General features: G+C 31.2%; 4 protein-coding genes across 5 annotated transcripts; 2 read left to right on the top strand and 2 right to left on the bottom strand.

Annotated features, from left to right (window-relative positions):
• Positions 1–4,133: 4,133 nt before the first annotated feature.
• LOC124846391 (uncharacterized) lies at positions 4,134–8,316 on the top strand. Of its 2 annotated transcripts, XR_015785180.1 has the most exons (5): positions 4,134–4,435; positions 5,113–6,087; positions 7,128–7,175; positions 7,393–7,926; positions 8,037–8,316. XR_015785180.1 is itself a non-coding variant. In XM_047323636.2 (4 exons), the coding sequence occupies exons 1-4, from the start codon at positions 4,259–4,261 to the stop codon at positions 7,810–7,812; spliced, it is 1,620 nt and encodes a 539-aa protein (XP_047179592.1). In that variant the 5' UTR covers positions 4,134–4,258; the 3' UTR covers positions 7,813–8,316. The 2 variants fall into 2 exon arrangements, 1 of the variants encoding a protein (XP_047179592.1); XM_047323636.2 differs by having other exon boundaries at positions 7,393–8,316.
• Positions 8,317–8,737: 421 nt separating this feature from the next.
• On the bottom strand, positions 8,738–10,518 carry LOC124846393 (recQ-mediated instability-like protein). The gene is made up of 4 exons (XM_047323637.2): positions 10,345–10,518; positions 10,159–10,267; positions 9,600–9,661; positions 8,738–9,217 (listed from the first exon to the last, which is right to left on the bottom strand). The coding sequence occupies exons 1-4, from the start codon at positions 10,462–10,464 to the stop codon at positions 9,104–9,106; spliced, it is 405 nt and encodes a 134-aa protein (XP_047179593.1). The 5' UTR covers positions 10,465–10,518; the 3' UTR covers positions 8,738–9,103.
• A 1,102-nt stretch (positions 10,519–11,620) lies between these two features.
• LOC124846387 (GDSL esterase/lipase At5g22810-like) lies at positions 11,621–13,642 on the bottom strand. Its single transcript, XM_047323631.2, has 5 exons — positions 13,363–13,642; positions 12,938–13,068; positions 12,603–12,836; positions 12,255–12,510; positions 11,621–11,924 (listed from the first exon to the last, which is right to left on the bottom strand). Exons 1-5 carry the CDS (start codon positions 13,634–13,636, stop codon positions 11,692–11,694), a joined length of 1,128 nt encoding a protein of 375 aa, XP_047179587.2. The 5' UTR covers positions 13,637–13,642; the 3' UTR covers positions 11,621–11,691.
• A 3,996-nt stretch (positions 13,643–17,638) lies between these two features.
• On the top strand, positions 17,639–20,570 carry LOC124846397 (GDSL esterase/lipase At5g22810-like). Its single transcript, XM_047323643.2, has 6 exons — positions 17,639–17,775; positions 18,503–19,002; positions 19,117–19,247; positions 19,362–19,595; positions 19,711–19,966; positions 20,160–20,570. Exons 2-6 carry the CDS (start codon positions 18,723–18,725, stop codon positions 20,351–20,353), a joined length of 1,095 nt encoding a protein of 364 aa, XP_047179599.1. The 5' UTR covers positions 17,639–17,775; positions 18,503–18,722; the 3' UTR covers positions 20,354–20,570.
• The last annotated feature ends 5,599 nt before the right edge of the window (positions 20,571–26,169 follow it).

The following is a 26,169-nucleotide window of genomic DNA, read 5'->3' as shown; positions in this document are numbered from 1 at the left end:
TGATCAAATTTAGTATGGAAATCAAAGTGTGACCATTATTTAGAGAACATTTTTTATTACTTAATTTTTATATAAATATAGAATAATAAAATATGTTATTTATTTTATTTATTATTCAGTAGTGGAAATACATGCTATATACATGTGTATTATTTTTTATTGTAACAAAAAATTATTAAGTCATAAAATATTTTTTATTTAAAATAATTATAAAAATAAATAATTTCTATATTTTCATTATATAAATAATATTTAAAAAAAAGATAAATTAAAAAATATTTCTTTATTATAAGTAATTATTTAAATTTAAAAGCATGGTTACTAAAGGATAAAATAAATAAAAAATATATGATACCAAAAAATTGAATCTATATTTATTAATAATGTTATGCATAAAGGAGATTTACCTTTTTTGGTGTTCATATTTTTTTAAATTCTTTCAATTAAATCCATACCACTATTATAATTGGATTTTTTATGTTAATTTTTTAAAATTATTATTTAAAAAATTAAATATATTTTTAGTCTTAAAAAATGTAAAATTAAAATTCGTTGTTATCTCAATTTTATTTTTAAATTAAAAATAAATAAATATAATCTTTTCAAGACAACTATGTGAATCTTTCTCTATAGTGTAAAATATTTAAATTATTTATGTTTTAATTTAAATTATAACCTTAAATATTATTTAGTACATGAAAAAAATAACACCATTAAATTGAGATGTATGAAATTTGATCTAGAATTTTGTACTAGATGATCCCCGAACGGCCCTAGACAAACACATGGGACAGACGGTACCTCTCAACACACCCAAACCGGACGGTCGTGACAGGTAGGTCTCCATGTGTGATTAAGGTAAAGCACTGATTAAAGGATTGAGCTCTGGATTGGGCCATGATTAAGGCCTTGCTAATCCTAGGCCCATTATAAATACAGGTCAAAGGTAAGAGGTAGGCAGACTCATTAATTACGCATTTATTGCAGCACCTAAACAACCGATCAAACATTTACTGACTTAAGCTTCGGAGCACCTTTAACAGGTACCCTCCCAAGCATACAGGACGGACAAACTTTGACAATCAGAAGACTGGATCACGGGAAGACTGGATGGGGGCAGCAGAAAGTACATGAATTTAGGTGACTCGACCCCATACAGGAACAAATTCAAATTTTGCATATATATATATAGATTAAAAAATATTTAATCTTTATTTAAAAAATCATTTTCCAATTTTACTCTTTTACAATTTTAAAAAAAATTAACTGTACCAAAATAATAAAAACTATTATTTTTATAAAAAATATTTTTTAACTTTATAAAACTTTTACTATAGCAAAAGGGAGTGCATGTGTTTCTAGCTATGTGTAGATTTGTTGGTAAAATAAAGGTTTAATATCTATTTTAGTCCTTAGGTTTAGTAGATGTGTTCAAAGTGGTCCTATATTTTTTTAGATGTTCCTATATTTTGGAAAAACGATTTAAGTTGATTTTTTTTTTGCTTAATGCGTTAGAAACGCTAACGGTGTATCCCTGACCAAAATTGAATGAGTTGTCGAGTTATTGATTGAGTGACATGCTGAGGTCAATTGACTTGGCAACTTGGAAAACACCACCATAGGGTCACCATGCTGCCATCACAGGTTCATCTTCTCGCGCAATCAAACCTTCATAGTCACCACACCATCAACCTCCATGCGTGAACGTCACACCACCATAGGGTCACCATGCCGCCATCACAGGTTCATCTTCTCGCGCAATCAAACCTTCATAGTCACCACACCATCAACCTCCATGCGTGAACGTCACACTATCTTCGTTTCGAATTGCAGAACCACCATCCACCTTCATTATGCACCTCTAGCAGCCATGACGACTTGCAAATAATCATAAATGCATCAAACCCTAAATCGCAACTCGTCTCCACCGCAACGATGCTCGTTCAATCGTGATGGTGCCTATAGGAAAATCTTAAACGAGAATCACAATCCACCCTTCTGAACCTTAATCACGAGTTCATTCTCCTTCGATTCAAAACATGCATCAGAAATCAGAAAAGCTAAGAAACCAAATCACCTAATTCGATCCTCCACAACCAACATTCGAAAGCCCGTGAGCTCATCTTCTCCATCACCTCCACGCACCGCGAGCTCCTTCGTGCAATTAAAGAACTAGCAGCTGCCGCAGATGAGGAGAGAGAACGTTTCTTGCGTCGTAAACACCATTATACAATTGTGTGAAACCCTAATTTGACTGGGAAGGGGACTGCCACGTGGTAATCCCTTATTGGCTGAGTTTGCCACACACTAGTAACTGGACAACTCATTCAGTTTTGATCTGGAGACAATTAGAGATTTTAACGTTGTAAGCAAAAAGTACCAACTTGAACCGTTTTTATAAGGCTTAATACCTCTTTTGGTCCCTCAAAATAGGGGGAATCTTCATAATTGTCCTACCTTTTTTAAAAAGTTAAAAACGGTCCCAACTTTTGAAAAAACTAGTCAAGTTAATCCTTTTTTGTTACGGCGTCAAATTTCTAACGGTGCAGCTCCATCTTGGAGAAAACTTAATTATGTGTCTAGTTTTTGTGATTGTGTCGCACTGAGGGTGAGGGGCAAGACAATCACCACAAGCGCAACACCAGCGCCCGTTTACCCACCTCCAACGCCTGAGGCCGCGCCACCGGGATCTCCCGCGACCGCCAGATCCATAAGACCTTCAACAACATCAAGATCACTATACTATGCGGCTTTGTCACCATCCTCGTCCTCCGCGGCACCATCGGCGTCAATCTCGGCTCCTCCGATTCCGACGTCGTCAACCAGAACCTTATCAAGGAGACCAACTGCATCCTCGCTGAGATTTGATCCGACGTGGACCCCTCCGATCTCGATGACCAACAACCCTTCAACCCCAATGTTATCTTTACCCTCGGTCCCAAAATCAATAATTGGGACCAAGAGCGCCAAAATTGGCTCACTCAAAACCCTCAATACCCTAATTTCATCAGAGGTAAACCTCGCATCTTGCTCCTCACTGCTTCCCCTCCCAAACCCTATGATAACCCTATTGGAGATCATGACCTCTTGAAGTCCATTAAGAAAGAGATTGATTACTGTAGATTACACGGGATTGAAATTGTGTATAATTTGGCTCATTTGGATGTTGAACTTACTGGTTACTGGGCAAAGTTCATACGCACTCATAGTTTCCTCCAATTTTTTCCAGTCAAATTATCTGGCGTTTTTTTATTCGCGATGAACTCGCGATTAGGGTTTCTAATTTGGGCTTTCCTGTTCTGCTATTAGTGTTCATCTGGGATTTGGTTTTCGTAGGTTCTCGGTGGCTATGGATGAGGCTCGATTTGGGTTTCTTTGGGTTTATGCGATTTCCTGCAGGTTTCGAAGGAGGAGATTGGTGGAGAAGCTCGCGTTTTTGTTTCTGAGTTTTTTCGAAAGTCTAGCGAAGAAGAAGATGGTGTTTTTTCGGTTTCGTTGCAGCTATACATGGAGGAGGAAAATGTGATCTGGTTGTTAGGAAGATGCTGATAGCCTTAGCGGTGGTTTAAGATGTTGACGGCGGCAACTTCTGGCTCTAACGTTTTTGGAGGTGGAAGATAAAGCTGATGTGGCAAACAATTTTTTTTTTAAATTTAAAATTGACATATTATATTACCTCGGTGTGCCACGCAATCACAAAAGTTTTGGACTGTCATTAAGTTTTCTCTAGGATGGCAGATGCACCGTTAGAAATTTGACGACATAACAAAAAAGGATTAACTTGATCAGTTTTTTCAAAAGTTGAGACCGTTTTTAACTTTTTAAAAAAAGGTAGAAAGATTCTTACATTTCCTCTCTTTCGAGCGACCAAAAGGTATTAAGCCTTTTATAAAATATGGGACTAATGTCTATAAAAGTATAAAATTACTTTGAACATATCTACCGAACTTAAGGACAAAATAGATATTAAACCTAAAATAAATTTTGGTGGTTCCATTGTTTTGAATTTTAAATTTTGAAAATAAGAGTCAGAATTTTTCATAAAAATCGAACTGTTACAAAGTGAAGGGAAGGAGTTAAAAAAAAAAAATTTCATATTTTTTAATTCGTTAATGGCAGTCACAATGATAATAACTATAGTTCCCTCAGTCACTCTCAAATTCCGGTGGTTTTATTTTCCCGGTAAAGTTCAAAAACCCTAACTCCAATTCGCCTCTCTCTGACTCAAACAAATTGGGATTTGTAACCGAAGCATTTGATGGAGAGGAACGAAAATTACAGTTCAGAGGAGGAATGCATGGAGGATTACAGGCGTGGAGGGTACCATGCCGTTCGAATCGGCGATGCTTTCAACAACGGCCGCTACGTCGTGCAGTCCAAGCTCGGTTGGGGCCATTTTTCCACCGTCTGGCTCGCTTGGGACACTCTCATTTCGGTACCTCCATTTTTCAACTCCGCTCCTTTGGTTTTCATGTTATAATTGCCCACATTATGCTTTTTTATGTCTTTGGACTTCGATCACTCACTACGTTGAATTGTTAGTTCCTCGTTTTTCGAGAACTCCATTGCGTTTAGTTGCTTCCCTGTGATGTTTTTGGAGTAATGATTATGAGAATGTTACAGATTTTTCCTGTTTCTTGTTTTAGTTGCTAGGGAAGGGTGGGAAATGAGAAGAGACTTTATAGAACCTTGAACGTAGGGAGCTAAATGAAAATTATGTGGCACTATTTGTTAGGAGTCCCACGTCGAGTGACTCTAGGTGAATGAAGCCGTGAAAGGGAAATGGACCATTTGGGTTGGGGTTGGGAAAGGATTCCATGGACTGTTAAAGGAACTGATTATGTTAGAGTGCTAAAATATGGTACTGAAGCCTTTGGGACAGTCTTACTTGTTAGTATAAGATTTACACTCTTAGTTAATCAGAAGTCGCAAGCTTACTAAATTTGACTAGTTATTATTGGATGCCTTTATCAGTGAAAACATGTAAACTGAAATGAAAAAGTGACACAAGTTAACAAAGGAAACATCCACCATGTTTAACTTGTCGCTGTTTGTAAATGTTGAACTTTGGAGTTTGAATCTCTTACTGATAGGAAAGTTTTTTGTTTGCAGCGTTTTGTAGCCCTTAAAATTCAAAAGAGTGCCCAACATTACACTGAAGCTGCAATGGATGAAATAAAGATTCTCAAACAAATAGCCGAGGGGGACCTGGATGATAAGAAATGTGTTGTGAAGCTTTTGGATCATTTCAAGCATTCGGGGCCTAATGGACAGCATGTGTGTATGGTTTTTGAATTCCTGGGTGACAATCTTCTCACCCTTATTAAATATACTGACTATCGTGGGGTTCCACTCCATATGGTTAAAGAAATCTGTTTTCATATATTGGTGGGCTTAGATTACTTGCATCGTGAGCTTTCTGTTATACACACTGATTTGAAACCAGAAAATGTGTTGCTTCAGTCACTGATAAATCCATCCAAAGATCCTAGGAAATCAGGTGCTTCACTCATCCTTCCGAATACCAAGGATAAGGCTGCGTCTAATAATGGGACTCACCAAGACAATAAAATTTTGAATGGAGATCCACTGAAGAACCAGAAAAAGAAAGTGAAGAGGAAGGCTAAGGTAGCTCAAGGCTTTGTTGGGACGGAAACTTCAGAGGAAGCTGAGGATTATAAAGGACCCGAGCAAGAAGATTGTGGCAATGATGTAAAATCAAGTGTAGAATCTGTTGAAGATAAACCTGATAGTTCTCTGAGTAAAGATGAATCAACAAAGAATTTTGAAAAGGATGCTTCACAAGGAAGTCATAGTCATATGAGTAGCAGCCGTTTGATGAAAAAGAAATTGCTAGCAGCCGTTGATCTTAGGTGCAAGCTGGTTGATTTTGGAAGTGCTTGTTGGACTTACAAACAATTCACAAATGATATTCAGACAAGGCAATATAGGTGTCCTGAGGTTCTTCTTGGATCCAAATACTCAACCCCAGCAGATTTATGGTCCTTTGCTTGCATTTGCTTTGAGCTTGCCACTGGTGATGTTCTTTTTGATCCTCACAGTGGTGACAACTATGATAGAGATGAGGTAATTGCACCTCTTTTCCACTAAAAACACTATCATGCTTAACTGTCATGAACTTTTTTCTATTGAGTGTTTTTAACAGTGTGGAAGTTCACTTGTGCTTAAGTTTTTTATTTGGTCGCTTTGCTATTACAATTCAATTTTGTATCCTCATGTTTTTGTTACATGTGAGTGAATGCAAAAGTGTATATTTCTTCGCATTTTAAACAAATATCTGTTTTTTTCAAAAGGAAAAAGGCAAATGCTATCTTTTGGAAACAATTATATGCCATGAGAAGGGTGGGTAGAATATACTTCTTTCTCGAAGAAATTTAAAACTTATGTTGCTGGAAGCCTTGCTTAAATTATACAGTTTGTAATTTCTAATTTGACAATAGGAAATATATTATGGGCCCTGGGGCTGGGAGCAATAATACAAAGGACATGCCCATGGCAGTTGAATCAATAATATTATCATGCGTGTGTCTTAATTCTTTTTCATTTATATCAGCCTTCTTTGGAATTCATGTTGTATTTGGAAATTAAGAAAAACATTCATTGGGAACATCGCTAACTTATGTAGGCAGAACATTTATAGTTAAAGAGTGATTTCTTTCCTACTAAGGATATTTCAACTTTGTACTCGTTTTTAACTTCTGAAGGATGAAATGGAGGCTTTAGCTTGCAGTTTGTGAAGTCATGCTACTGGTTAAAATTGGGGCTTCATCAGTCTTCTCTGTTTGGTTCTAATCAATGAAATTTTAAAGCAAATTTTGGGGGAAATATATATATATATATATATATATATATATATATATATATATATATATATATATATATATATATATATATATATATATATATATATATATATATATATATATCCATTGAAATCACTGGGACTCTAGGTCCATGTTGTTTTGTGTACACTTTATATATTTTTCCTTGCTTTATACTTGCTGGAAATTTTGACATTAGTGGAAAACCATGTTTGAAAACAGTGATGACTACGTAAAAATGAACTGCAATCTTGTCTTGGTGATATTTAGGCGTTTGTTTTACAGGACCATCTGGCATTGATGATGGAGCTTGTTGGGAAGATGCCTCCGAAGGTATGGATTTTATATCCAAGAATCACTATTCAAATTTAAACTTCGTTTCAGACTATTTTCCAGATCTTCATGTTGTGTTTTCCATTTTACTTTCAATGAGTTTTTCTACTTAAAAGAAATTGAAAAATAGGGTAATTTACTGTATTTCATTCTGAAAATCGGTCAATGTTGATATTTCATCTGTGTGCTGAACCAGAAAAATTTGTATGTCCTTCAGATTGCACTAGGGGGACGCTATTCTCGAGAATTTTTCAATACACATGGTGACTTGAGGCACATAAGCAATTTGAGATTCTGGCCAATGGATAAGGTGCTGATGGACAAGTATAATTTCAGTGAGCAAGACACAAAGGACATGGTTGACTTCCTTGCTCCAATACTTGATTTCGTCCCAGAAAAGAGACCAACAGCTGCTCAGTGTCTTAGTCATCCGTGGTTGAATGCAGGTCCCCGTACTCTTCAGCCCTCAATAACATCCGCTCAACCTGATGCCGTCAATGAGGAATTGTCTGAAAGAAGGAAAAGGGAAGCTGCTGAAAAAGAGTCAGTGGAAATTGGTTTGAGAAATATAGCCATTAAAGGAACTTCTGAGCCTCTCAAAGACTCCCAATCTGTAAAATCATCCAAACAGATATAAATGGGCCTGTATGGGGGTTATATGCAACCCGTGTTGTTTTCATGGATACGTTTTGCTGATCCTTTGAGCTTGATATCCATGGAATTGTTGCATGGGGCATTATATGCAATGCAGGTCAGACAAGAAGCTTCTGCCTTGGGAAGAAGCTCTTCCTGGGACAAACTTTACTGGAATTCTGCTGTACTGTTGTAACCTAACTTATTTCACCTTTACTGGCATTACAGGTGTAGGTGTAGCTTCAAATTCAATGGATCAAGTGTGCTCAGTTATACAAACTACGATTTTTTTTTTGTGCTTGGAACTTCTTCCTATATTAGAGTTGTCTTTCGAAAACGCAACACTTGTTCGGGTGGGGGTTTGTCAAATTGTACATTTTAAACGAGTTGATCCTTGATTTGTCTGCATCAGACTTTGTTGCATGCGTAGTTTGTGGGACATTTAACTTTAGTTTCTGCTTATTGTATGTAAAAAAATGAGATTTAATATTTTCCTGGATTTGAATTATTACGTCTAAGTCACAAAAAATTTTAGAAGATAAGGGATTACCATATCGATGATCCTTGGTACCCACAGGGTGCTACAACGCTATAAATAAAATGGTAGTCGATGAGCTTTCTTAATCAATAAAATATAGGTTACAAACTTGTAATATCCCAGGATTTTATTTTCATATTTCGAAAACACCGTGTTAAGGGGCATGGATTGTGCAAAAGTAAATGACATGGTTCCTGAATATTCTATATAAGAATATTTTCCCTATAAATTTCCATTACATGTATTTAATCACAACTGAATGATAGATAGAGTTTTGAATCAAGAGTTAATATTACAAATGTGATTAAATAGATTGGTATTACAAATATGTAGATGTCAAAGAATGTGACGGGGAATGAAGAGAGAAGAAAGAAAAGCTCTAGGGTGTTCATCTGGGTGTGGAATACCATTTTCACTCAATTTGGATACCACTTGGGTCTATGTATGACCAACAAAGTAAAAATTAAATCCCTAGAAAGATAACCAAATGTACAAGGTAATGCATATTAATTACCCTAAATTAAACTAAAATCCGTAAATATACAATCAAAATTAAAACACCAAATATACCTAATTGGATCATTGCAACAGTCATTTTTAATGCACTTTGTCGGTAAATTTCTCAGAATAAAGATATAGATATCTTAATACAAACACAATCTCAGAAAATTCTGTGTGCTAACTCGCAAAGAAGGGAACTTCCCGATATCGGATGCCAACCTCAATATAGCCAATCTCTGTTTATAAGATACTCACATCATGTAAATTCTTCAACAAGAGGCTGATAGAACATTTTGTATGCCTCAATCACTTCAAGATACCACATAGCCTCTCGGTCAGGAGATGATGAAAGATCAACAATCTTGTGAATCTGTTACCATTATCAGTTTAAATTAGATTTTGACTACTTTAAATTATCTGTTACAATTCTTTATATATTTCTTTATTTGTGAGACCAATAACAAACAGTGATAAAATGGAGTAATCTCGAATATAATATTCCTTCCCACAACATCGCCCAAACCCGAGTGCAATATAAACAGCCATATAAAAGTGCTCTCCCCTAGGCAGAAAGCGAAATCAGATTTTCTACATTCATTGAACATCACCAAAACAAACTCCCTTACTTTGTGGAAGAGAAAACTAATGCAAGTATGAATGGCAATGGAAGCTAGTTTTGAGATTATTTCATTCATTTTGGAAATGCCTCTAACTCAGATCAAATGATAAACATAAGTATATATTATTATTACCTTGATCATAGGAAGTTCTCCCGCACGTGCAACATATCCTCCAACCACCATTACATACATCCCTGACAAAGTAAATAAATTAAAATATAGAGTGAGCTATTTGAAGAAACACATCAAGTAGAAAATTTTGAGAAAACCCCACGCGTAGTTATTACAATTTCGATTTAAATCCAATTCAACCCCCACAAAACAACAATCTATAAGGGACTGAAGGGTCATCCCCAATTTATACACTGTTATGTAATCATCTCAAACCTTACTGCTACCACCAACTTGTTATTATTTTTATTTTTTGGCACAATTATTACACTTCTTTCACCCCAAAAATCTTATGTAGGTCATTTCCCCGTATGTATTGCCTTCATTGCCCATTTTTACCACTTGATCGATCAATTTAACTGTGTCAGGATATTTTGTTTTACAAATGATATTCGAGACAACTCGAATTAAAATATCGAAATGGAGTAATCTTAATGTTACGAGCTATTTTTTTCTACACGAGTTGCACTAATACAAATTCTAAGATTAATTGATGGAATGCAGAGGGGGTGGAGTTTACCGAGTTGCCAGCTACGGTGGCGAAACTCCCCAGTGAGGGAGAGCTCGATGAGGCCGGTGCCGTCATCGAGAAGCAGAGAGCCGGTGTCGGAGACGGAGACAAGAACGCCCTGAGAAATTAGGCAAAAAATGAAGACAAGGAAAACGGCGGCGTTTAGGGAATGCCAACGGAGAGGGAAGTCGAAACCTGCAACCACGCTCGCTGGAAGAGGAGGCCGCCGAGCGTGTAGCTGTTTTGAGAGGCTACTTCTCCAGCTTGCTTCAGCTGCGAGCACAAAAGTTTCAACGCTGCCAAGCTATAGTCCATTACGCTCTCTCTTCACTGCGTCAATAACCCACGTTCTGTTCTTTTTTTCATAGAAATGGTAGTGACACAAAAGGATGAAATAATTATAAAAGAATAAATTTTTATATTTTAAAAATAAATAAAAAATAAAAAATTTGTATGGATGAAAATATCATTTCTACTTTTCAAGTAACTATAAAGACTAAAAATATGCTTCCTTATTTGGGTAAGAACACAAATATATTACTGAATGTTTTTAATATAAAATGTAATCTAAATTCCATCCTCGTCTTCCTATACAAAAATTTGTTTTTCTGCTTTTTGAATTATACAATTTGTAAATTATTTCTGAAAATTAAAATTGACTTTAGAATTGTACCATTTAAAAGTAAAAAAAAAAAAACCTTTTTCAGTGTAATTTAGAAATATTCTTTTATAGAAAATATTTTGATCAAATTAAACGCTAAAATTAACTTTCACATTGTGTAAGACGTTTATTTAAAAACAAAAGATTTTTAAATTACGTAATCTAAAAATAAAAAATGTTTTCGAATGATATCATCTCAAAATCATTTCCATATACATAATCCAAAAAGCAAAAAAAGGATAAAAATGAAATTTTCTTTTGCAGGAGAATTTATGATGGAAAAATATACTTTGATATATATATATATATATATATATATATATATAATTTTTTTACATTTTTTATTTTTTTATTTTTTTACTAAGTGTAACATGACACATATTGACATTTATTTGACACACTTAAAAAGAGTAAAATAGTCTTAAAAAAATAATTTTTGTAATTTTTTTAAAAAGAAAAGTAAAAGTAAGAAAATTTAGTATCAAATGAATGTAAACAATTATGTGTGTCAAAATATATATATATTTTTTTTTCAAAAAATTACAAAAATTTACTTTTTTTAATATCATTTTACTCTGTCAAATGAATGTTAATCTGTGTGATACTAACTTATTCTTTATTAAGTGTAGGAAGAAGCTGCCCCTTCAATTTTGCAGTGAACTTTTTTATTTTAAAACTATATCTTCCTTACCGAAAATGACATGTTTTATTTTAAAACTATATTTTTTTATATAATTCGAATCTTATGATATAATACACTTGTTTTCTTTTATTCATATTATTTGTTGTTGTTGAACTAATCCAACGAACATAAAAGCATACATTTTCATCAATGCAATTTATCATACAAAATCTCCTTTAGTCTTTTACATAAGCCATCTTCAAACAACGCTCGTGTAGACTATATTGTGATGTGTTTGATTAGATATGAGAGAGATTCCAGCAGCAATCAAACTATCAGCCAAAACCTTGTTAGCAGCCTCTGAAGGATGAAAACTATCCCAGAATACATACTCAGATGCATTGGCACATGTTCCTGTGGAATACCTATTGCACAATATAGATGTCTCTATCAACCCTGTTCCACAACAGCCCTTCCTTGCTTCCAAAAATCCTGTCATGACACAATGCATCAGATTGTTTTTAGAGTGTCCACTGTAAAAATGGACTTAAAGCTTAACTCAACCTCACAAAACTGACCTCTAAGATGAGGTTTGCACCTACTTATAAACTATGAATTGATCTTATTTCTAATCATATACGACTTTCAATAATTCTGATAATCTATGTTGATCATCTGATTCATGCATACTTTTATTTTTTATTAAAAAGTGAATTTTAAGCTTAACTCAACCTTATAAAATTGACTTTTATAAGTAAATTTTAACCTACTTAAAAACATGTAAAGAGTTATATCTACATTTCATCTATTTAGATGTTGTACCATGTTGAGAAGGCTTGGTGACCAAGTCATAGAGAGGTTGGTAGATATCAAAGATAACCAAATTGAGGCCTGGAAGCTTGTTTTTCAAGTTACGAGATGTGGTGTTGAGCTTTTCATTGAAGGTAATTGCATCATTGTTTAATCTGGCCACACATTCGTTGCTATTATTACCAAAGAGAGTGATGGCTCCAGGTAAGCAACCTATTGGAGGCAATGATGTCACACCAATCCTCCTTGCTCCCAGTGCATGTAAACTCTGTTAAAGGCATGATCAGAAATGAAAATCATAATCAGCAAAAACAAAACAACTTAAAGTTTTAATTAATGGTAAGGTTGAGAAATGCATGCCTTGATGAAGTCTGAATAAGACTGCAAGAGGGTGTCTGAGAATTGCTCAACTGTATGAAACTTGTTAAGCAAAGGATTTATGTAGTAGTTCTGAATGAAATCACTGGTTCCAGCACTGACAAGATATATAGCATCAGATATAATTGATGAAGCATTTGATTTTCCTGCTGCTTCCACCAATATTTTCTGGCATTCCTTGTAGTATTCTAGTTGCTGGCTCAATGAAATTGCATTCTACATCCATGAAAACACACATAAGCACTTACCCAATATATGATGTTAAACAAAGAAGAAGAGAAAGTCTAAAACTTGTAAAAATTTCTAAGAGTATTTACATATAGTTTGGCTGTGGGTTCATAGTAACCAGAAGCAGCTGAGGCAAAGTTGGAACCATTCAAGAGGTTATTTCCTTTGGTGTTCAAGTTAAGGTAAGCTGGGGGATGAGAGGTAAATCCAAGAACTTCAGCTGCAGTGAATGAATCAATGAAACAAATATCAAATCCAAGTTCCGAAAATGAGTCATAAATGTTGAAAATCAAGTGTAAGTCCAAAATTACATATTGAATAAAATTGAGATAGTAGGACAATAAATAATTATATATATATATATATATAAAGGAAATATTTGATAAAGTTTTGAATAAAGTGAAGTGTGAATTCTGATTGAACTCAGATTTTATTAACGTTTGTACCTCTTTTTCGATAGACTCAACAGTATTATTATTTGGGTAAATGAGAACGGAGGAAAATGTAAAGGTACCTGTGAAGTCTATGGCAAGTTTTCCATTGCAGAACCTTCCTGTGGGATAGTGATTCTCAAAGTCTCTTCCATAAGGAAGAAAGTCTGCTTTTATTAATGTAAATTTGTGATTATTATTGCCCACATCAACAACAGAGTCCCCAAATATGAACAATGCAGGTACCAGAGGCTGTCCATTGCTCACATTGATCAACAAAGCAAGAAGAAAAGAAATCAAGAAGGACCATGAAAACCTCATACTTTTCACTTTCCCCTTCAGCAAAGATCTTTTCATTTTCTTGCAAAAAGACACAACAGAGAAAAAAAACTTTGAAGTAATTAACAATATAATAAACCTATACATATATATAAAGAGATTATTTTATTGGTGTTTAATTTTTTCCCAATTTTATCTTTTAAATAAAATTTATTAAATTAAAAAAAATCATTTTATTAATTTTACTATTTAAATACTTTTTTTTTAAATTTAACCAGTTTTTTTAATTTGACTATTTTTTAAACTTAATATTTTTTTAATTATAAAACTACCTACAAAATAAATAAAATTATTTATCATAAAACTATAAAAATTATTTATAATTAGTTTTATAATTATAACAATATAAACTAATAATAATAATAATTTTATTTATTTTTTATTATCATAAAACATAAATAACTTAGTGTAACAAATGTGTTTTCACGTAATAATTGATTTAATTTCATTTTAGAAATTTTTTTTTTTGAAAATAATAAGTATATATTTAATAAGAATTTCATGCAAATAAAAAACGGGATAAAAACTAATTTCCTGTTATAGATTAAAACTGATTTATATATTACAAATTATTAAATATACTAATAATATTTTCAATTAATACTTAATAATTTAAGGAGGAAATAAAATAAAAATCATAAATATATTTAAATTTTGTAACAAAAAGAGTAATTAATGAATATAATAAATTGTAATAATAGTTTTAATTTAATTTTAGAAAAAATATGATAAATTTGGAAATAATAGGTACACATTTAATAATAATTTCATTCATATAAAAATGGATTAAAAAAGTTCCTATAGATTAAAACGACTTTATATATTACTAATTATTGATTGTAATAATAATAATAATGACAATTTTAATTAATAAAAATAATTTAATAAGGAAATAAAATAAAATTCTAAATATGATTAAAACCTCTAACAAAAAAGGAAGCAATTAATTAATAAGATATTTGTAATAATAGTTTTTATTTAATTTTAGAAAAGAGTACATAATGTTAGAAATAATAAATATGTATTTAATAATAATTTCATTAAAATAAAACTATATTAAAACTATTTTCTATTATAAATTAAAAGATTAAATATTTTTTGTTACTGAATTTTAATACAAAATTGAAATTCATGATATATTTTGATTTTTATACTTGACAAATAATTTGATATAGTATTTTTAATCTAATTATATTAAAATTTCATTTTCGCTTTAATATATTTTAAGAAAACATTTGACATATTTAAATATTGCATCGACAAAATTTAATTTAATTGGGTTAAAAGAATTATATCCCTACAAAAATATTTAATTTTACCAAGAGTTAATTTCTGATAGTTTGGAAAACCATTTCTAAAGTTTATATTCAAAATGACAATTAAGTTATTTTTTGTTTTTTTTTTAATTTATGGCTCCACCGGATTGTGAAATTATTCAAATCTCTAATTTCGTCAAATGACACTTATGACTTCTTCTTCTTCATTTTTGTCGTCGGTCTGCTTCTTCAAGTCTTCTTTCCAAAGTTCACATTTTCTTCGTCTTTGGCCCCGTCATCGTGGCGTCATTGTTGCTTGAATGTGTCTTATGTTCTTCGTTCCTTTTGTTTGTCGTTGTTCGTCAAACCACAATTCCTAAGTTCAGGTTTTCTTTGTCCTCTATTATTGAGTCTTCGTCCTTTGTCCTGTCATTGTGTCACGGTTGTCGCCTAAGTCTCTCTTTTGTTCTCTGTTAATTGTGTTCGTTGTTGTTCGACATTGTTCAAATCCCTAAGTTCACATTTTCTTCCTTATCAGTTATAGAGTATTTGTCCTTCGCCCTATCATTGTGTCGTCGTTAACAAACCTTTCTTCTATTCTTTGTTCATTCTCTTAGTTGTTGTTGGGCATTGTCACAATCCATAAATTTGATTCATTTTTCAGTTTATGGTTAAGTTGTCTTCTCTCGTAATTCATAATTTCATTGTGGCTTGAACCTCAATTTCGTTTTCCATTCCCCTACCCTCTTCCCACCACCCCTGATTCATCTTTAATCTGCCAAATTCAAGAGATCAATTTCATCATACCATTCAATCATGCAATAACAACTTTTAAGATATCAATAACATTAAAACAATGCAATTAATTTCACTTACTTGAGACACAAATGAACTTGTTCTAAGCAACCCAAAACCCTTCAAGCTCACAGGATGTCCTATCTACACTTAGGAATAACATAAACATGATCCTGACACACCATTAGAACCATTGATAAGTAGAGACTCATATAAATGACTAAAAAGATGTATGCAAATAAAATAAGACTCATATGCAATAGATAACAGAAAAAGACTAAATAAAAGAGATGAGACTCAACTTACGCGAATGGAGAGCTAAAGCATCTCAATAGCCAGAGGAAAAGAAAGCAAAAGTAATTCCCATAATAGCGGTAAGCGAAATAAGAGCATCCTAAATCGTGAAAACAAGTTATGGGAGAGCTATATAAGTTTCGTGTTGCTAGGTGAACCAACATAGAACGTTGGACCCCAAATGGCGAGAGTCTAGTAGCCAACAACATCACTAACTAACGCTCTGGACCTGAGTAGCATGAAACACATGGAATCCCATGTAAATCAGCAATGATCACCTTACAAGACTAAATACTCCAATTAGAAGAAATCGCTGCAATGATCAATCCTAGGTTCTTCAGAGGAGGAATCCCTTGGAAAGAAGTCAAATAACTATAGAAAAATGATTTACATGATTTAAAATAAAATAATAAAATTAATTGTAACAAAATTTTTCATATTACAACTTTTCAATAGTAAAATAATCGAGTTTCACTATTTTTAGACTATTTATCACTTCTAAAAATGTTAGGTCTTTACATTTTTAATTGTTAATTATACCGATGATAATAATTTCAATTAATAATTTAAGAAAGAACTAAAATAAAAATCATAAATATAGTTAAAGTGTCTCGCCCAAAAGAAACTAATTAACTAATAAAATAAATAATAATAATAATAGTTTTAATTTAGTTTTAGAAAATAATATAATAAAATTGAAAATAATATGTATTTAATAATAACTACTAATTTTCTAGATTAAAACTAATTTATATATTACTAATCATTAATTACACTAGTAATAATAATTTCAATTAAAAATTACAAATTTAAGTATGAAATAAGATAAAAATCGTAAATATAGTTAAAACTTCTAAAAAAAGTAATTAACTAATAAAACAAATTATAATAATAGTTTTAACTTAATTTTAAAAAATATAATAAAACTGGAAATAATATATATGTATTTAATAATAATTTCATTCAAATAAAACTGAATTAAAACTAATTTCCTGTTATAGATTTAAATTAAGTTATATATTACTAATTATTAATTATACTAATAATAATGATTTAAATTATTAGTTGCTTTTGTATTTGACATTTGAAAAACTTCAAAAGTAAATAAACACGACAATCAACATCTAATTCAAACTCTTTCTTTCATCATTATAATGCAACAGAAATCAAAACATTTCACAACCTTTCATCCATTTTAATAAAGACAGTGGATTTTACTAATATGAAAAAACCTACACAATTTTGCCTATTTATAATTAACATTGCACGAAAATAATAAAAAAGGGGCAAAAATATATTGTTGTTTCGCAACTTAGATTTTTAATTATTGTAGATTTCATCTTACAAGAGTCAACTATTGTTTTCGAATCACATTTAGAATGTCACCTTGGAATACACAATGATTATTTAATGAATCTTTTACTTCACATATTACAATCAAAATTAAAAAAAAAATATAATAATCTGGGTATAAACTTTTCAAAAAAATATACTGCAAACAGTATCCTGTGTTGAAGTGAGGAGGAAAAGACACCTAAATGTTGTGATCAAAGTGGTGCTGCCACTTGAATAAATAAGGCACGCAATACAAAACTAAGTGCTCACCAACCGCATTAATATGGACACTACAAGTTTCTACCACCACCCTTTCTCTATAATCTGTAATTTTGTTCTCCTATTCATGTTTTTTTTTTGTTTAGTTCATGTTGTTGTGTTCTGTTGAGTACATTTGGTATGGTTGAAAAATAGGAAGTTAGGATCATTAACAGTTGAAGACATCGTGTATCAATAGTTCAATTTCTCTACTTACTGGTAAGTGTACTAACAAAACATCCATCAATACAATCATAATATTCTGTCATGATTTTAGGTTGAGTATATGAGCCGAAGAAAATGATGATTGTTTAGGAAGGATTCATTACAGAATATTACATATATATATGATCTAAGTCTAACTTATATAAAAGATTAACACTACTTTTAACCAATTTTAACCAAAGATTTTATATGGTGCTTAACTTTTTCATTTCTATTTTAACCACAATGGGTTTTAAACTCAGTGTGTTCTCACTTGTTATGCCTCTCTTTGATTCTATTAGACTAAGCACATCTTTGTGGTTTCATTTGAGAATTGAGAGAGTTAACTTTTCCTTGAATCTTTGATTCTATTAGACTAAGCACATGTTTATGGTTTTATTTGAGAATTGAGAGAGTTAACTTTTCCTTTAATCTTTGATTCTATTAGACTAAGCACATGTTTATGGTTTTATTTGATAATTGAGAGAGTTAACTTTTCCTTTAATCTTTGATTCTATTAGACTAAGCACATGTTTATGGTTTCTATTGATAACTGATAGTGAATTAACTTTTCCTTAAATTGAGCCATATTAAGAGGATACAGCTAAGATAGTTGAAGCTATCATGTTGCCACCTAAGTAATTCCATCTCAGTAGTAAATTTTGGCAGCATTATCCAAGCATGCAACCTCTTTTCTAAATTCCTGAAACTAATAATGCAAATAGTGTTTTTGAAATTACAGGAATTTGGACAGTGGACAGATACAGTATTTCCTATGTTGACTTATGTTATTCAGTACCCTTTACTTAAGTTGGAGCATTAATGAAGTTCTTGGAAATGCAGCCTTTACAAACCAGCTACACTGTGTGCACCAGATTCAAAGCAAACGAATAGAGTTAGATTGTGAGTTCTCAAAACGGTAACCCATCTTCAAAGTTGTTTTTTCTGTTGTGTCTTTTTGCATGAACAAAAAGAAGGCCTTTGCTGAAGGGGAATTGAAAAGTATGGGGTATTCAAGGCCCTTCTTGGCTTCTTTTCTTCTTGCTTTGTTGCTCAATGTGACCAATGGGCAGCCCCTGGTACCTGCATTGTTCATATTTGGGGACTCTGTTGTTGATGTGGGCAATAATAATCACAGATTTACTGTTATAAAAGCAAACTTTCCTCCTTATGGAAGAGACTTTGAGAATCACTATCCAACAGGAAGGTTCTGCAATGGAAAGCTTGCCACAGACTTCACAGGCACCTTTTCTTTTTCCTCAATTCCCATTTAGCTAAATATCTTATTCCTAAAGCTCTATCACTCAGTTTTTGAACTTGGATTTAATATATGTTTCATCTATTCATTTACTGCAGCTGAAGTCCTTGGATTTACCTCTTATCCCCCAGCTTACCTTAACTTGAACACCAAAGGAAATAACCTCTTGAATGGTGCTAACTTTGCCTCAGCTGCTTCTGGTTACTATGAACCCACAGCCAAACTATATGTAAATACTCTTAGATGTTTTTAGAAGTTTTAGGCTTAATCTCATTGCTTTTCTCTCTTCTCTGTTTGACATCATACAATTGGTAAGTGCTTTTGTGCGTTTTCATGGATGTAGAATGCAATTCCATTGCGCCAGCAGCTGGAATACTACAAGGAGTGCCAGAACAAATTGGTGGAAGCAGCAGGACAATCAAGTGCTTCATCAATTATATCTGATGCTATATATCTTGTCAGTGCTGGAACCAGTGATTTCATTCAGAACTACTACATAAATCCTTTGCTTAACAAGTTTTATACAATTGATCAATTCTCAGACACCCTCTTGAGGTTCTATTCAGACTTCATCCAGGTATGCATTTCTCAACCTTGACATGTTGTCCTATAATAAAACTTTCCAAAAAGAAGAGGCAAAGTTAATTTATTTTGCTGATTATGATTTTCATTTCTAATCATGCCTTTAACAGAGTTTACATGCACTGGGAGCAAGGAGGATCGGTGTGACATCATTGCCTCCAATAGGTTGCTTACCTGGAGCCATCACTCTCTTTGGTTTTAATAGCAACGAATGTGTGGCAAGTTTAAACAGTGATGCAATTACCTTCAATGAAAAGCTAAACACCACATCTCGTAACTTGCAAAACATGCTTCCAGGCCTCAATTTGGTTGTCTTTGATATCTACCAACCTCTCTATGATTTGGTCACCGAGCCTTCTGAAAATGGTACAACATCTAAATAGATTAAAAATTTACATATAGTTCCTTAGATGCTTTCAGTAAAAGTTTGCATGAAGCATCAAATGATCATCAACATAGATCACCACTGAATCAAAACTCTAATTCTGATCTCAGTTTTATCTGCATCTAAGTTTTATCTGATCTATTCCCATGTGTGTCATGCATCGTGATATCACAGGATTTTTCGAAGCAAGGAAGGCTTGTTGTGGAACAGGGTTGATAGAGACATCTATATTGTGCAATAGGAAGTCCATAGGAACATGCGCCAATTCATCTGAGTATGTATTCTGGGATAGTTTCCATCCCTCAGAGGCTGCTAACAGGCTTTTGGCTGATAGTTTGGTTGCTGCTGGAATCTCTCTCATATCCTAATCAACACTTCACGGTTCATACTCTGGATTTTCTACACTTGTGGTTGCTGGAGTTGTATGGAGAAGGCCTATGTAAAAGACTAAAGGAGATTTTGTATGTTAAATTGCATAGATAAAATGTACGCTTTTATGTTCCTTGTTACTCATGTCTCTATGCTTGATGTGTGTGTAAAGTGTTCTTTGCATCAGATTTTGTATAGCAAAATCTTCTCAATTCATCTACCTCTTTTTGACTGGTTGCTAAGTGCAGACTTCATATTGAGATCAAATTTAGAAAGATTTAAACATAACGAGACTTTCATAAATTTTTTATTTAGTTAGGCTTTTAAACACAATGAGACTGCATCATATCATGAAGTTCTCTTGATGGCAGATGGTTACTTGCACAATTTGTCATCAAATTCCACAGAATAAACACCATTCTGTGACCAACTATCTTCTTCTTCATCTTCTGAACTAACAAATTGCAAAGGAATACTCTAGTGCATGCCAGAAGGGATCAATTTTTCATTAGGAATTTCAACCCCATATAGACAGTATATTAGCATCAGGTAGTCTGAATCATAAATTCATTTTAATCCTTTTAAAACTGACAAATCAAATGAGAATTTATGAACAAAAGTGGTGTCAATATCTTAGAGCTTTAAGGTGCGATACTTAAATTCATTACAAAAAGAATTCTATAACCATGACAAATGAGTGAAAGTGAAACTAAAAGTTGCGTTAAGAGTAAAAGAGTATCACTGAATCTTATATGGAAAAACTAGTGAAAAGTTTGCATGAATTCGCATACTTACTTGGTTTCAAGCGAGTTAGACAAGTATTTGTAATGAGCATATTTTGGATCCTCTAAATTCTCTGCAATCCCATGAGAGAAGTGAGTCTCACCAAACTTCATCATTTTTGGAGCAAAAGTTATGTAGATCAAAAATCGTTCTTGCATGTAAGCACTGTTTTTCGTAACTTCTGGAAATTATAGTCTCTCATTTACCTTTGATTTATCGAAACATACAAGTGGAAGGAATTACAATTGAATACACCATGAACATACCATAAAAAACACACATGATTAGAAAAAAATTGAAAAAAAAAAGAAGAGAATAAAGGTCAAAAATACAGACAGAATAAAGCAGAATGCATACAGAAAGAATACATAAATATATAAAAAAAGTTAATCCCCAAAATTAATTGAAATATTGGTATTCCATTTTTATCTGTAATAAAAGCTTATTTTATCGTAAATAGTTATAAAATTAATCAATGAATATTTTTTCTCTTTATATATTCTTGTCAAAACTATTTTACTTGAGATGGAGCTTTGGCTTTTTTTTTTTCAATACCCACAATTGTATATTTTTTATTTGGCTACACTTATTCTAAAATTAAATAACAATGTTTTGTAAAAATATTACTTATAAATTAATACTTTAAAGTGTTTGGTTCTTGTATTTTATAAAATATCCAGTACAATAGTTTATATCAGTATTAAATAAAACTATTTTGTAAAGAAATTACTTATAAATTAATACTTTAAAATGTTTGGTTATTGTATTTTATAAAATATCTGGTACAATAGTTTATATCAGTTTTGTTTTTTTTTAAAAAATAAAACTATACAACTGAAAAAAAAACATTTCTAAATTATCAGTACAGTGATTGTGTCAACATATTATGTTTTTATGTATTAATATATTGATACAATCATTTTATATTTTGTATTTATACAATCAAAATATTAATGCAATCTTTTATATTATGTATCTTTATGCCTTAATATATCATCTTATCTTTTCACTGTATTAAAATTAAAATATTAATATAATCTTTCATTATATATTTAAGTGCTAATGTATTTTAGTGTGCATATTATATATATATATATACACACACACACTGCTAATAATAGTAGGGAATGAGTAGTTCACCAAAAAAAAATCATAAGTAAAAGTACAGGTTAATCTGATATTGAAAATATTAACAGAAATTTGTATTATAATATAAAAACAAAACATTAGCTATATTAAAAAATTAAAAATAACTAGTTATAATTATAAAGTAAAGTAAAAAAGTACATTAATATTATTATAAGTTATCTAATACATAAATTTTAGTTTAAAATATAATTTTATGCAAACCATTTTTAATGAAAAGATATAAGATGTGAATAATTATTATTGTATTATAAATAATGCACAATCCTTATTTATAAAATGCTTATTAAAAAATAATGACTACTTGATAAATATTATTATTGTTTGAATAAGTTCTAGATAAAATGATATATGCATTCTTATTTTTTAAGATTTACATTCCATTTTGTCTATTATTTGCTGGTCAATCAATTTGAAAAATGATGAATTCAAAAAGACTTGTTGTGTTGACAGTATAAAAATGATGGTCATTAATTAAAAAATAATAATTCATATCAATTTAGTATCTCTTTATATGACATCAACATGTGTTAATGAGATTTTTTTTTTCATAAATTTTTTTCATAAAATTAAGGTATTATTAAACTTGAGGTGAGGTTCTGGTCATAGGAAAACTGTAAGAAACTTTATCATCTTAAGAAACTCATATTCGTATAACTCGTTAAAATAACATTTTAATTAATAAAAGAAAATCTTCTATAGGTTTTAGAGTCTATTCATGACATTACGTGTTAGAATAAATGCACATTGTTATTAACTTTGAGTTTATAATTATTTATAAGAAAATATATTTTGAATTAAATAGAAATGAAATAAGGACATGTTAAATAAAAAGTACAAAAAGAATAGTTTTAATTATTATAAAGTAAAACATTTTAAAAACTATTGAAATATAAACTTTAATCAAGTCACGAGTTTAAAGATTTGATGTCATTAATCATCATTGTTGATGATACACGAGTTAAAATTGTTGATTTTGTCTTTATTAAGTTTGAGTAATAATTTATACTTTAAACATGTGAACTTTTGATTTTTAATCTTGGTTGACTAAGGAAAGCATTTGAAATGATAAATTTATGTCAAGATTTTTATTTTAGATAAAATATTTGAAGACTTTTATAAAATCAATTGATATTTTTATATTAGCTGTTATGGTTAACCATCTTTAATAAATTCAAAATTATGATTAAGGTGTCGATCAATTCTTGGTTGACTAAAATGATGTTCAAAATGAAAGTATTAGTTATAATTTTAAACTCACAAATATAATTATTAAAATTTTTCATTTTAATATTTCTCGATCTAAATGCGTCAACAAATATAAGATACACTCAAAGTGACATATGAAAGAATAATGTATGTAAGAGAATAAATAATTGCACACTTATCCAAAATATAAAATACTTAATAAAGTGATTTTATATGTCTGAAAAAATTTATTTGATATCACACTAGATAAAAAAAATAAAAAGAAAAATAATTGGTTATTAAAGCCTTCAAGTGTAATAGAATATCTTAACAACCAAAAATGACTTAGAACTTACAATTAAGAATAAAATCCTTGTCTAGCATGAACTCGACATTCCATTTTTTAAAATAAGTTAAGAATGAATAAACTTATTGAATAATAAATCAGTTATAAGAAAATAAAACTCTATAAAAAAAGAGAAAAAGAAAAACAAGACAAAATAAAGTAAAATAAACGAGAAAATGATTATAAACATTTGTCTAGAAATTTTGAAATTTTTTAAAACAAAAACACTCGAAAACGATATTGTAAAAAAGATATTTAAATTCACCTAACTTTACTTGTTTTACTTATGAAAAACAATAGGATATGTAAAAATCGAGTGTTCAAATTCTCAAAATAAGTATAAGTATGTTCAGAACGAAAATGAAAAACAAAATATAACCTAGAAAATATGTTGCATGATATCTCTTCATCTTGACTCATAAAAATATACGGAATAATTTAGTAATATAAGGTTTAGAAAAAAAAAAACACAAAATCATGTAGTGTAGCATCCAAGACAAACATGGGATATATAATTTGGACTTTCTTCTGTATCTCTAATTTTTCTTCTTGGACTCTTAGTGTGATGTCAAATATGCTTCTTTTGAGAATATATATATATATATATATATATATATATATATATATATATATATATATATATATATATATATATTTTACCCTAATAAAAGATAAAAAGATATTTATAGGTTTTAGAAAAATTTGAGGGTGTAAAAAGAAAGTCCCTACAACTTTTTGTAAAGACCATTACGTATGTTCACGGTCCAATATTACACAGAAAAACTTAACTAGAAAAAAGACAAGCAATTACTTCTTGCATCCTATCATTTTCTTCCAGCACCTTATTATTTTTTCTATCACTTCTGGAATTTATTTTTCAAATACAATAAATAATTTAGGAAATTTTTTCCAAAAATCAATCACCCCTCCTTTTACGAAATATATTTCTGGAAAGCTTTTGATGGAGTGAGAGGTAAAATTTGATGGAGTGAAGGAAGCTTTAACCAACAAAATTAAGGTAAGTAAAAGTATCAAACTTGGGTTCTGAGGGGACTTTTGTTGGCGCATTTCTTCTGCATCCCATAATTTCAATTTCAGTTAAAAAAGATTATGAAATTCAAATAAGTTTTCAACTATCCAATTTCAAACATTAACATTACTACTTTTTATTTCAAAATATATAATTTAAAGTAAATACTTATATTATGAATTGTATTTCAATTATATATCTCAAATTACGTTTTAGATATAGACTTTTAATGACTTAGAGAATAATTCTATTTTAATTTATTATTGTTTCTTATATTAACCAGTAGTTCCTTAGAATTTTAGAATAATATAATATATGTATTTACATTTTTGTGAGTATACACACTCTAAAGTTCCATTTTTATTATAATTTATAAATTATAATATATTTGTTTAACTTATATTTTTGTGAGTAAAAATATCCTGCACAGGAAGGTTCAGTCCTACGTTTAACCTTGACAGGTTCCACTTTTGATTATAATTTATAAATTATAATATATTTGCTTAACACATATTTTTGTGAGTAATAATATCATGTGCAGGAAGGTCCAGACTTATGTTCAACTATGGTATTCTAATGACAAGCTCACTAGCAATCCTGGCGCGGCCAAGTGATCAGCTCACTTGTGTCTTCTTGTGATCTACTCACTAGCAATCCCGGGCGGCCATACATTCAACTATGGTCTTCTAGTGACCAGCTCACTAGCAATCATGGGCGGCCAAGTGATCAGCTCACTTGTGTCTTCTAGTGATCTACTCACTCGCAATCCCGGGCGGCCATACGAAGACATTCAACTATGGTCTTCTAGTGACCAGCTCACTAGCAATCCTAGGCGGCCAAGTGATCAGCTCACTTGTGTCTTCTAGTGATCTACTCACTAGCAATCCCGGACGACCATACGAAGATATTCAACTATGGTCTTTTAGTGACCAGTTCAAACCGCTCCTACCACGACTCAACTACAAAAAGTTAAACCCTTTCGCACCTGTAAACAGCTGCTCGGGGCTTGGGAGACTTAATGTACTATACCCTGGTGACCAATCGGCTAAGGAGAATCTGGAGCCAAAACAAGCAACTGACCGGCTGTCAGTCAAACACTAATAAGGAAAGATAAATATCATTAATGACCAATTAATATATTTAATGGTCATATTGAATGCGAATATACGCTATTTATGAGTGATTGGCACGTTGTATTATCTAAAAATATATTTTAATAATGGTTAATCAATGGACTTGCACAACCATAAATATATAATTGATGTCCAGGTACAAGAATCTTAATCTATTACAATAAAATATAAAAAAATAAAAAATAACTA

The sequence above is a fragment of the Vigna umbellata genome, chromosome 3 (assembly GCF_029865625.1).
Source record: "Vigna umbellata cultivar VRB3 chromosome 3, Vumbellata_1.0, whole genome shotgun sequence".
NCBI lineage: Eukaryota > Viridiplantae > Streptophyta > Magnoliopsida > Fabales > Fabaceae > Vigna > Vigna umbellata.
The sequence above is the reverse complement of the archived record's forward strand: the minus strand, read 5'-3'. Positions and strand labels throughout refer to the sequence as shown.

What these genes read in the sequence shown, in the direction of transcription:
- LOC124846393 (XM_047323637.2), bottom strand. Translation starts at nt 10,464, where the DNA reads ATGGACTATAGCTTGGCAGCGTTGAAACTTTTGTGCTCGCAGCTGAAG. An exon ending in TCCAGCGAGCGTGGTTGCAG is followed by an intron (nt 10,268 to 10,344) that starts GTTTCGACTTCC and finishes CTAATTTCTCAG; the next exon opens with GGCGTTCTTGTCTCCGTCTC. An exon ending in GAGAACTTCCTATGATCAAG is followed by an intron (nt 9,218 to 9,599) that starts GTAATAATAATA and finishes TAATGGTAACAG; the next exon opens with ATTCACAAGATTGTTGATCT.
- LOC124846387 (XM_047323631.2), bottom strand. Translation starts at nt 13,636, where the DNA reads ATGAAAAGATCTTTGCTGAAGGGGAAAGTGAAAAGTATGAGGTTTTCA. An exon ending in ACTTGCCATAGACTTCACAG is followed by an intron (nt 13,069 to 13,362) that starts GTACCTTTACAT and finishes CATTCACTGCAG; the next exon opens with CTGAAGTTCTTGGATTTACC. An exon ending in CACCAAGCCTTCTCAACATG is followed by an intron (nt 11,925 to 12,254) that starts GTACAACATCTA and finishes GTGTCATGACAG; the next exon opens with GATTTTTGGAAGCAAGGAAG.
- LOC124846391 (XM_047323636.2), top strand. Translation starts at nt 4,259, where the DNA reads ATGGAGAGGAACGAAAATTACAGTTCAGAGGAGGAATGCATGGAGGAT. An exon ending in CTTGGGACACTCTCATTTCG is followed by an intron (nt 4,436 to 5,112) that starts GTACCTCCATTT and finishes TTTTGTTTGCAG; the next exon opens with CGTTTTGTAGCCCTTAAAAT. An exon ending in ACAACTATGATAGAGATGAG is followed by an intron (nt 6,088 to 7,127) that starts GTAATTGCACCT and finishes TTTGTTTTACAG; the next exon opens with GACCATCTGGCATTGATGAT.
- LOC124846397 (XM_047323643.2), top strand. Translation starts at nt 18,723, where the DNA reads ATGAACAAAAAGAAGGCCTTTGCTGAAGGGGAATTGAAAAGTATGGGG. An exon ending in GCTTGCCACAGACTTCACAG is followed by an intron (nt 19,003 to 19,116) that starts GCACCTTTTCTT and finishes CATTTACTGCAG; the next exon opens with CTGAAGTCCTTGGATTTACC. An exon ending in CACCGAGCCTTCTGAAAATG is followed by an intron (nt 19,967 to 20,159) that starts GTACAACATCTA and finishes GTGATATCACAG; the next exon opens with GATTTTTCGAAGCAAGGAAG.